This window comes from Mauremys mutica, chromosome 2 (genome assembly GCF_020497125.1).
Source record: "Mauremys mutica isolate MM-2020 ecotype Southern chromosome 2, ASM2049712v1, whole genome shotgun sequence".
Classification (NCBI taxonomy): domain Eukaryota; kingdom Metazoa; phylum Chordata; order Testudines; family Geoemydidae; genus Mauremys; species Mauremys mutica.
This window is the reverse complement of record NC_059073.1, coordinates 14,647,999-14,660,245: the sequence shown is the minus strand read 5'-3', so window position 1 is coordinate 14,660,245 and position 12,247 is coordinate 14,647,999. Positions and strand designations below refer to the sequence as shown.

At 42.8% G+C, this 12,247-nt stretch overlaps 1 protein-coding gene across 4 annotated transcripts in view; it reads right to left on the bottom strand.

Moving 5' to 3' along the window:
• COL22A1 (collagen type XXII alpha 1 chain) overlaps nucleotides 1–12,247 on the bottom strand; it is a 333,573-nt gene that overhangs the window by 218,302 nt on the left and 103,024 nt on the right. For all 4 annotated transcript variants that reach the window (XM_045004657.1, XM_045004658.1, XM_045004656.1 and 1 more), the window contains one exon: nucleotides 5,565–5,639. In XM_045004657.1, coding sequence (XP_044860592.1) covers nucleotides 5,565–5,639 — 75 coding nt within the window. The remainder of the gene's footprint in view (nucleotides 1–5,564; nucleotides 5,640–12,247) is intronic.

The window sequence follows — 12,247 nt, the reverse complement described above, 5'->3', positions numbered from 1 at the left end:
GTCAAAAAAGCAAACAGGATGTTAGGAATCATTAAAAAGGGGATAGAGAATAAGACTGAGAATATATTATTGCCCTTATATAAATCCATGGTACGCCCACATCTCGAATACTGTGTACAGATGTGGTCTCCTCACCTCAAAAAAGATATTCTAGCACTAGAAAAGGTTCAGAAAAGAGCAACTAAAATGATTAGGGGTTTAGAGAGGGTCCCATATGAGGAAAGATTAAAGATGCTAGGACTCTTCAGTTTGGAAAAGAGAAGACTAAGGGGGGACATGATAGAGGTATATAAAATCATGAGTGATGTTGAGAAAGTGGATAAGGAAAAGTTATTTACTTATTCCCATAATACAAGAACTAGGGGCCACCAAATGAAATTAATAGGCAGCAGGTTTAAAACAAATAAAAGGAAGTTCTTCTTCACGCAGCGCACAGTCAACTTGTGGAACTCCTTACCTGAGGAGGTTGTGAAGGCTAGGACTATAACAATGTTTAAAAGGGGACTGGATAAATTCCTGGTGGCTAAGTCCATAAATGGCTATTAGCCAGGATGGGTAAGAATGGTGTCCCTAGCCTCTGTTCGTCAGAGGATGGAGATGGATGGCAGGAGAGAGATCACTTGATCATTGCCTGTTAGGTTCACTCCCTCAGGGGCACCTGGCATTGGCCACTGTCGGTAGACAGATACTGGGCTAGATGGACCTCTGGTCTGACCCGGTACGGCCTTTCTTATGTTCTTATTTCTTACTAGAGCTGGCATTCTCTCATAAGTGTGAGAGATCTGGTGGACTGCACCCCACTGAAACACAACCACCCCTGGGATACAACATAGCAGCTCCTTAGCATCAGGGAGCAACACCATACGATAGTTCAGAAGAGGAAATAAAGAATACCACAGCCACAAAATCTGCCAGAGTAGTTTTAGAAGGCAGGATGTTGTTTTTCACATTGATGTTTGTGCAGACACTAGGGCTGCACTCTTATCTTGCAAAAATTGCTAGGGGATCCTTAAGGACCAATAAGGACAGCATATTCATCTTATGTCCGGGGTGGATTGATTTAAATCCACAAGCAGGAAACTTTGATTTAAATAGATTTTAATCTTGTTTTGCATTTTTAATTTATAATTATTTTCCTAAGAAAAGCTGATTCTCATTGGTTGGTACACATTGTTACTTTCTGCTAACCAGAAGGACACACTATGGCTATAAAAACAACAAGGAGTCCAGTGGCACCTTAAAGACTAACAGATTTATTAGGGCATAAGCTTTCATGGGTAAAAATCCTTACTTCTTCAGGAGTACTCCCTTCTCTTCATGTGTCATTATATAATGCCTGCATCTGTAACTTTCACTTCATGCATCTGAAGAAGTGGATTTTTTACCCATGAAAGGTTATGCCCAAATAAATCTGTTAATCTTTAAGGTGCCACCGGACTCCTTGTTGTTTTTGTGGATACAGACTAACACGGTTACGCCCTGTTACATGACACCACTATGTCTATGCACATTTATTTAAGTAGTTTTATAGTTCAATGTACATTTATTCAGATTGTTAATTTTTACATTTTCTATTGTGTTAGAAAAGATTAAATGTATTTCTTATTTACTAGAAGATGATTATCTTTTTAGTCATGATCTGGGTCAAGCTGCCTTTGGATGGAAATTTGGAACTCAATTAAAACGCACAAAAAACATTTTCAGTTTGTTTTTATTAGTTAAATAAAACTACTTTAAATATGTTGGATACAAAAGTAAAAAAAATTCTCAAAACATGTTCTGCATTTATTTATTAGTTAAACAAAGGGAGTATTACCTGCAGTTAGTGAACTGATCTGATTGTTGTCACCACATCCTTCAAGATTTTAGAATTAGTAGCTCTCCTTTCACACTCAGTTTTATTCATAGAGGGAAACAAGCTTTGCTACCTTTTCCATCCTAATTTGTTTCTCAACTTCAAATGAACTAGTAATTTCACTGGACTAGTTGAATAAACTGAAAAGAAGAAAATATTCATTCTGCCCCTACAGAAGAGACCGCTGCCAGGGGTAGGGGAACAATTTTTATAGTGGCACTGTTGAGAGCCATTGAACCAAACTGTAAACCTTGTATCTGATGGAAACCACTTCAAGCCAAGAGATGGGAAGATCCAGGGAACTACAGGCCAGTCAGTCTCACTTCAGTCCCTGGAAAAATCATGGAACAGGTCCTCAAGGAATCAATCCTGAACCACTTAAAGGAGGGGAAAGTGATCAGGAACAGTCAGCATGGATTCACCAAGGGCAAGTCATGCCTGACTAACCTAATTGCCTTCTATGATGAGATAACCGGCTCTGTGGATGAGGGGAAAGCAGTGGATGTGCTATTTCTGGACTTTAGCAAAGCTTTTGATACAGTCTCCCACAGTATTCTTGCCAGCAAGTTAAAGAAGTATGGGCTGGATGAATGGACGGTAAGGTGGATAGAAAACTGGCTAGACGGTCGGGCTCAGCAGGTAGTGACCAATGGTTCCATGTCTAGTTGGCAGCCAGTATCAAGTGGAGTGCCCCAAGGGTCGGTGCTGGGGCCGGTTTTATTCAATATCTTCATTAACGATCTGGAGGATGGTGTGGACTGCACCCTTAGCAAGTTTGCAGATGACACTAAACTGGGAGGAGTGGTTGATACGCTGGAGGGTAGGGATAGGATACAGAGGGACCTAGACAAATTAGGGGATTGGGCCAAAAGAAATATGATGAGGTTCAACAAGGACAAGTGCAGAGTCCTGCACTTAGGACGGAAGAATCCCATGCACTGCTACAGACTAGGGACCGAATGGTTGGGCAGCAGTTCTGCAGAAAAGGACCTAGGGGTTACGGTGGACGAAAAGCTGAATATGAGTCAACAGTGTGCCCTTGTTGCCAAGAAGGCTAATGGCATTTTGGGTTGTATAAGTAGGGGCATTTCCAGCAGATCGAGGGATGTGATCATTCCCCTCTACTCAGCACTGGTGAGGCCTCATTTGGAGTACTGTGTCCAGTTTTGGGCCCCACACTACAAGAAGGATGTGGACAAATTGGAGAGAGTCCAGCGGAGGGCAACAAAAATGATTAGGGGGCTGGAGCACATGACTTATGAGGAGAGGCTGAGGGAACTGGGATTGTTTAGTCTGCAGAAGAGAAGAATGAGGGGGGATTTGATAGCTGCTTTCAACTACCTGAAAGGGGGTTCCAAAGAGGATGGATCTAGACTGTTCTCAGTGGTAGAAGATGACAGAACAAGGAGTAATGGTCTCAAGTTGCAGAGGGGGAGGTTTAGCTTGGACATTAGGAAAAACTTTTTCACTAGTAGGGTGGTGAAGAACTGGAATGGGTTACCTAGGGAGGTAGTGGAATCTCCTTCCTTAGAGGTTTTTAAGGTCAGGCTTGACAAAGCCCTGGCTGGGATGATTTAGTTGGGTTTGGTCCTGCTTTGAGCAGGGGGTTGGACTAGATGACCTCCTGAGGTCCCTTCCAACCCTGAGATTCTATGATTCTATGATTCTATGCGGTAGCACCTCGAGCACCCTTAGTTCCAACACCTATGACCCTTGTTGTCAAAAGCTGGTTTAGCATTTCAACAAGCTCTGGCTCCAGGTGCTTAGCCAGTGACTTCCTCTAGTTCACTGATCTGACTTTCTTTAAAACGTGGAAGCAAACATATACTGCTTGAATGTTGTTATTTGTATTTCATTTAAATGATTTTTAATACATTATAATAAGTTTAGGCCTTAACTTTTGTTGTCAGAATTTCAGAATTTAATTTTAAATAGGTTGCTTTTTAAAAGGAAAAAAATGTATTTAAATAAAAATCAGATTTGATTTTTTTAAATCATTGAATTTTATCCACCCTGTTTATGTCTAATCTGCCTCCAACAGCACAGTGACCCTAGCCCAGTGCTGGAACATTAATAGTCCAATATTGTCCCTTCTCTTGAATCACAGTAAAAGCAAGGAATCCTTGTTGCTTCAAAGTATGAAAAGCTGTCTAGTTACTTCTAAGAATGACCTTGTATTGAGAAAAGAGCTAGAAGTTGCTGTAATCCATGACTTTAACTATCTGGTTGTGAAGTCACTGTACAGTATTGACAACCTTTTAACTTTAGATTTAGGAGATAAATGTTGACCTAGTAAATGACTGTCCTGTGCTATCAGTCTGGCTGGAAGAACTAAGTCATCTGTCATCGGTGAAGTGGAAATGCGAGATACTGATTTACTGCCAGTCAGAGAGAGAGGAGCAAAAGGAGAGTCAACATTGAAAACTAACGTAATTTTACCTGGGAACTACTGCAACGATAAAAGGGATGTTTCACTCTTTCAGTGCTCAATGTTGAAAAGTCATAAAAGGGAAGGGTGAGTTTTATTAAACAAGAGACCCACTGTACCAGTCAGATACATACTGGAGGACATGTGCTGCCATTTACAACTCCTGTGTGTTGGGAAGGATTACCCAGCTGATACTACATAGGGGACGGGTGCTAATCCTCTGGCTCATTATAAGCAGCATCTTACACTGTGAACAGTCTAATTTAATATCAGTGGGGGTACTTGCAGAGACAATGCCAGCGTGGGTGCCAGAATAGAGCCCTGTCAAATTTAAAATTCATGCCAGAACAGATGTATGGGGAATTCCCTTCTAGAGGAGTCCACAGAACAGGAAGGATGCTGTCACCCTGCGTTGACAGAGGTCTAGCTGAAACCCCACCATTATGGATACAAGCAGCCTGAAAATGGCACAGACTGAGCTGACACCTCTCCGATAGGAATCCTCAGATGAAATGAGCATCAATGACTACCAGGGCGGGCTGTCAAACCCTGTACCCTTCCCCCCATGCTACCTCCGGCTTCAGGCAGGCCATGCTAGTGGCCTCCATAGCTGTGACCAGGCTTCTTGGTTCAGACAGAAACATTCCAGAAATTCTCCTGATGGCCCAGTTTTCAATTACAGGAGTTCATGACACCACGGGGAAGCTATAAAAGAGGCACAAATTATGCTCACCTGTGATGGAATCACTCCCACAGCTGGCTTAAAAGAGATACCAGAACTCCCAGAAAAGCTGTAATTTCACCAGCCCTGCTATCCCCTAAATCAACTATACTCACTCCATAGCAAATGAGTCAACTAATAGGTCTCTTCCAGCATTGCTGCTTCCAATTGCTCTGTAATTTAGATCGATTTCCTCCCCACTCCCAGTGTAAACCAGGCCTGAGAGTTGCACCTGTGTAACAGATTAGAGCTTGCTCTTTGTACTTTTCAACTATTTGCAGATGGCTTAAATTTTCTCTTTACCCTTTCATCATAATTTAGCCAAACAATACTTGTTTAGGGCCAGCCTCTGATCCCAATTACATCAGTGTAAATTTGTGATAACTTAGTTTACTTCAGTGGATCATACCACTGTATATATATCACTGGATATATGTTACATTAAGGAAATGCCAAGAGGCAGGGAAACCGTGACAAAGTCAGAACGTTTCAGTAGGACCTACACTATTATGTTATTAAAATTCTCAGAAGCACCGCAGAAGGGAAGTCTCTGAAATTACCTGGGATTTCATCAGTCTCTCCATTGGTGTGTTTAAAGCGATCTCCTTCCACATGGACATTTGGACATAGCACATCTACAAAGAACAAGAATAAAAAAGCAATGATTATAAATGGAAGCTTGGTCACATAATGGAAAATTATATAAATATAAGCAGTATCTATCTATCCCACTGGAATACTCCCCTAGGGATATGAAATACAGATGCCAAAATTCGAAGGACCTTCCAGTCAGTAAAAACTTTATTATGGTTGTTATTTGCATTATAGTTGTGCTTCCAGGACCTGGCTGAGATTGGGGCATTGTACAAACATTGAGTAAGAGACAGTCCCAGCTCCAAAAAGTTTAATATCTAAACAGACTCAGGTTCCCATCATCTCGTAGCTCAATTACTGCACCATCCTTTTCTCTGGTCTTGAGGAGTGGATTCAGAATGCTGCTGCAATGATCATTTTCCTAGCCTGTTGCTTTGATCATGTTACCTTTCCCTTTGCTTCCTTCCTTTAGCTCCCCGTTCTTGATCATGTCAGCTACTTGGCTTCACTTTCGAGGCTCTTCATGGCCTATTCCCACCCTACTTATCTTCTCTCTTTCACTATCAAGCTGTCAACTCCTGCCTCTGTTCAGCCCATGTCCATCGCCCATCTGTTAAATTTTCAAACAAGCACCCAAGTTGCCCCTCACGCATGGGAGAAGCTCCCCATAAAGATTCACAAAGCTACCTCAATATCCTCCTTCAACACCCTCCTGGAAACTCTCCTTTGTGGTGAAGCCTACAGGAAACTTGACAGTGGTTAGGCTGTTGATGGGCTGAGACCACTGCCTATCACTGTCTCATTGTTTTCTTGTACTTCCCTATCTGTCCGGCTGTATCTATTTGTTGTCTCTTGTCTTATATTGGATTGTAAGCTCTTCGGGGGTAGGGACTGACTTTTTATTCTGTTTGTACAGTGCTTACCACAATGGGCTTCTTGTTCAAGATGGAGGCTCCTAGGTAATGCTACAGTAATACAAATAACAAACAGAGACTTGCCAAAGGTCACAGAGCAGGTCAGTGGCAGAACCAGAAAAAGAACCCAGGTCTCCTGAACCTCAGTCCAGTACCATATCCACTGGCTACCTCACCTCCAAAAAACTGGGCTTTAACAACTTCCCAATGCGCCTTTGTTTTGCTCATCCACAAAGCACTGCTGAGCACACCCAGGTAAGCCAAGTGTCAAACAGCATTTGATAAAAAATCACACTAATACCCAACCTTTGTCCAACGTTTGTCAAGCTCCAAATTGGTGTCAACTCGATCTTCGGGTCCATCCATCTATGTAGACTAGTGCTTGCCTACCTACCTCTTTCCTATCAGAGATCTAAAGTAACTTTTTATTTATAGTTTGTTTTCCTAGATCAATAGCTAATTTCACACTTCTAAACAATGGGACATATGGCTCAAGGAATCTGTTTAATGAGAATATGAAAAATGTGCACACCAGACTGTGCATTAGAAACCGCGCTACTATTTTTCATTCCATACTTTAATGTTCAGCCAAGTGGGAATCTAACACAGATACTATTCCTTCATCCGCACCAGATGTATGCATAACAATAAACACATCCCCTGGTCTTCCACTATTATAATTCCATCCTCATAGGTCTTTCCCTGCACCTTTTGCTGATTATTAACCATTGCTGCATTACAACACGCATCGTTTCAATGATTTGATTGTTAAGGAAGGGACCTGCCTTTTCTGTTTGTCCATAAAAAGGTATACTCAATTTAGGAGTGATACAAATAAAAAATATGATCAGCACGATTGATTTCAGCGGCAGAGGTTACTATACACTCGTTCCCTAAAGGAAGCCAACCCCATTATGAAATGGACAAAATGTACACTCTAGAACAGGTACTGCAAACAATCCGTCATACTACTATGATATCTCTGAGCAATCATTAATGTACAATGGACGTCACCACAAAGCATAATCATCTTATTGGTAAGTCTATCTTGGGACTGCAGCACCGTTCCAAGATCAGAATTGTAAGACAGCAGATTTGCTACTGACAATTACACTTCTTTAGGCATGCGTCTGACGAAGTGGGTATTCACCCATGAAAGCTTATGCTCCAATACGTCTGTTAGTCTATAGGGTCCCACAGGACTCTTTATGTGTTCCTCTTTTGGGATTCTTTTTTATTCAATACGTGGTCTTCTCCGTTAATCCTGCTCTGGAACAAGAGTAACACAATTAATGGGAAGAGGGATGGATGAACTGATCTGGGTAAGAGAACTCCCTGAACCTTTCATCATAGCTTGACCCATTCGGTTTTGTTTTGGGTTTTTTGTTCCAAAACCTTCAGATCACTTTTTTAAAAAGTTTCAGGCACTTTGGACTCTGGATAGAAGCAAAAGGCCCCCAAACTCCAAAACAGGCTGTTCTTATGGCCTTTCCAACCTAAGCTGAAACAGCATATTCCAGAAATCTCACAAGAGCACCTTATATTCCCAATTTTGCTGATAAATAGCAGAAAAACACCCCACAAAACCGAAACACCAGAAAATGTGCTGTTATCCAGAGCAGCATTAAAATGAACCAAATGATGGCATATCCACTACAGTACCTCTCTTGACAAACTATTCCACAGCCTGGGAAGTTGTTCCATATATCAAGACAAAATTTTACATTGCTCAATTTCGTTGCTTCTTTCCTAGTGAGACACACCTCTTTATTACTTTAAGAATTCCTCATCTCCTTGGAGCCCAGTCCTGCCTTCATTTCCACAGATCCACCTCTCAGCAACTTCACTGAGGTTATGTCTATACTAGCCACCGGATCGGTGGGCAGCGATCGATCCAGCGGGGTCGAATTATCACGTCTAGTCTAGACGCGATAAAACGACCTCCGAGCACTCTCCCGGCGACTCCAGTACTCCGCCAGGGCGAGAGGTGCAGGCGGAGTTGACGGTGGAGCGGCAGCAATTTACTGCAGTGAAAACACCGCGGTGAGTAGATCTAAGTACGTGGACTTAATAACGTAGCTGAAGTTGCGTAATTTAGATTGATCCCCCCCCGCCCTCCCCCATGTAAACCAGTCCTGAGAGTTGCACCTGTGTAACAGATTAGAGCTTGCTGTTTGTACCTTTCAACTATTTGCAGATGGCTTCTTTTTCCTCTTTACCCTTTCATCATAATTTAGCCAAACAATACATGTTTAGGGCCAGACTCTGATCCCAATTACATCAGTATAAATCTGTGCTAATTTAGGTTACTTCAGTGGATTATACCAGTGTAAATGGGAGCAGAATTTGGCCACTGTATCTTTTGTTAATTGCCTTCTTATGCAATCAACCCCAATCCTTTAATTACTCTGCTGTCTTTCAGCAGGAAAGATACATTCTCCTGTAACTATCCTTAGATTTTTTAACTAATGAGCTACTAGCTCTGAACAAAGTAGCACCGGAAGTTTTATCATCTAGGCTTTTTTAATCAAAGCTTCCAGTCTCAGTACACAAGTATCTATGAGTTTACTGGCTGTACTGAACATTTCTCCACTATAGAGATATCAAGGTATACACCTAAACTTCTAAAAAGCCATCTTCCACCATGCACTTTTCTTGGAGTAAAACCTGACACAGATTTTTGGGGGAGGTTGTCCCGAAGTGCTAGCCAGCTGTGGCAGAATACACCCCCATATTCACAGCCTAAACACTATTGTAATAATCTTTGTACAAAGTACGCCTTGCAAGGTGTCATTTGAAAACTCATAATTTACTGTTCAGTTTTACCCAGATAAAATACGTGTGGCAACATTGTATGTGAAGTTATAAAAGTCCCCTGTATGGTGTTATTAACACATGCTCCAAACCACACAGTCCTGCCCAAATGGATGTTGGCAAACAGGTCTGACCTAAACAAAGGAATGTGTGCTTACTTTAATTTGCATTTAAGCAGTAAACAGAATCATCAAGGAGAAAGGGGAGACAAAGGAAGCTCAAACAGGTGAAAAAAACCAGCAGGAAACATCCTTCCACATAGGCCTTGTCTGCACTACCAAGTTTTGATGTCAAAAACTGCCTTTTGTCGACCAGACAGTGAACGTGTACACACTGCGATGCAAGTTTTGTTAGGGAAAATGCCCATATTTGGCAACAAAATACATCCACCCCAACGAGAAACTTACGTCTTTTTCCTCTAAGTTTGTATCGACAAAGTGCCAGTGCAGACACCATGCTTGATTTCATCACTTTAATTGGCCTTCAGGAGGTGTCTCACAATGCCCATCCTGACCATTGTGGTCAGCGGTTTGAACTCTACTGCCCTGCAGTCAGGTAAACAACCATCAGCCCCTCCCACTTAGAAGCCCTGGGAATTTCTGAAATTCCATTTCCTGCTAGCTCATCATGGAGAGGTCTCATTGCATCTTCCCAGGTGACCATGGCACTACCAATACATGCACAGGCACGTTAATAATTTCCTTACTAAAATATAAGGCCCCAAATGTCATGATTGCCTACTAGGAAAACTGTAACATTGAAGCACCTCTGACAGAGATATACATTACTGGTGCTGGTTGTCAAAGTGCTGCCTCAAAGCCTCCCTCCTCTGGGCCCCTCTGATAGCCCAGGTATATGGCTGCTCAAAATCAGTAGCCAAGCGCTCTGCCTCAGCACTCCATCCCTGAGCAAACCTTTCACACTTAGCTTCACAGAGATTATGCAATGTACAGCACGTGGCTATGATCATGGGAACATTAGCCTCATTAAAGTCTAACCTGCCATAAAGGTATCGCCAGTGCGCTTTTAATCTGCCAAAGGCACATTCAACTGTCATCTGGCACCTACTCAGCTTGTTGTAGAATCACTCCTTACTACAGTTCAGGTGTCCCATGTAAGGTTTCATGAGTCACAGCTGTAAGGGGTATGCTGGGTTTCCCAGGATCACTATGGGCATTTCAACATCCCCCACTGTAATCTTCTGGTTTGGAAAGAAAGTCCCCACTTGCAGCTTTCTGTACAAGCTGATGTTCCTGAAGATGCATGTGTCATGTTCCTTCCCGGACCACCCTGCGTTGATGTCAACGAAATGCCCCCAGTGATCCACAAGCACCTGCAACATCATGGAGAAGTACCCTTTTATTGATGTACTTTGTCGCAAGATGGTCTGGTGCCAAAATTGGAATGTGTGTGCCATCTATCGCCCCTCCACAGTTAGGGAAACCCATTTCTGCAAAGCCGTCCACTATTTCACACACATTTCTCAGAGTCATTGTCCTTCATAACAAGATGAGATTTATTGCCCTGCAGACTTGCATTAACAAAGCCCCAACGGTCAACTTTCCCACTCCAAATTGATTTGTGACCGACTGGTAGCAATCTGGAGTCACCAGCTTACACACAGCAATTGCCACGTGCTTCTCTACTGAGAGGGCAGCTCTCATTCTGGTGTCCTTGCACCACAGGTCTGGGGCAAGCTCTGCACACAGTTCCAGGAACTTGCAGCCAAAAGTTCTGTAGCCACTGCTCTTCATCCCACGCCTGCATGATGACACGATCCCACCATTCAGTGCTTGTTTCCTGAGCTCAAAAGCAACAGTGTACCCTATGCATCTGCTCTGTGAATGCCAAAAGCAATCTGAGGTTGCTCCTATCCATATCATGCAGACTGTTGGGTGCCTGCGAGTCTTCTAGGAACTTCATGATTGACTGCACTGCCATCCGTGATGTCTTCATGAAATTTAACAGAGCATAGGAGAGCAGTGTGGGATCCATCCCTTCTCACAAAGATGCCAGGGTGCACAGCAAAGAAGGGCGGTTCAAAAATGCTGCAAAAGAAAGCCGGAAGCCTATGGAGTGCTGGGACAGAAAGCAATGCATCTTGGAACATTTAGCACGGTCCCAAGATGGGCCGCAATCTGCTCCACCTTCCCACAACACCTAGCAACAGATGGTGTTGAGCAGGACTGTGGGATAGGTACCCACAGTGCATTGCTCATTCTGTCGATGATGGTGCCCCCAATGTGGACGTGATTTGCTGACAGAGGGAGCATGTGTGAACATGAAATTCTGATTTTTATGACATTGACTTTTGGATGTCAACATTACTTTGGTCGATAAACTTGGTAGTGTAGACATGCCCTTTGTCAGTCTTGTCTGCAGAGATGGTAAGCTCCACGGGGCACAGACTGTGTATGGACAGTGCCTAGCACAATCTGGTCCTGATCTTGGGGTCTCTAGCCTCTACTATAATACAAATAAAAATAGAGCTAGATCCTCAGCTGTCAGTGGAGCTAAATGGATTTACAGCAGCTAAAGATCTGGCTCCTAAAGTTTATTTTTAGCCTCATTCTTAAAAAAGAAAATGGAGGTGGAAAAACCCTTTCCTAGCTCGGAGGGGCAGAAACTATTTCTTCCTGGGATGGGGGAAGAAGGCAGGGAGAGCTGGGGAAAGCATACTCCTGTCTAAGACACCTCCTGACTTACAAATGGAGCACATTTGATACAGAATCCATGAGACACCCCCAACATGGAACCATGCAGGCTTATTTCCATAGCAGAATGTCACTTTAATGGATGAACACGTGCGCAGCTAATGCTAGTTACGGTACCATGCCCCACCTGCAGCGATGCCCTCAGGCTGCAAGTACCCATGAGTGTGTAATTATTACAGTTTAAAAATGAGTTACTTCGTAATTATG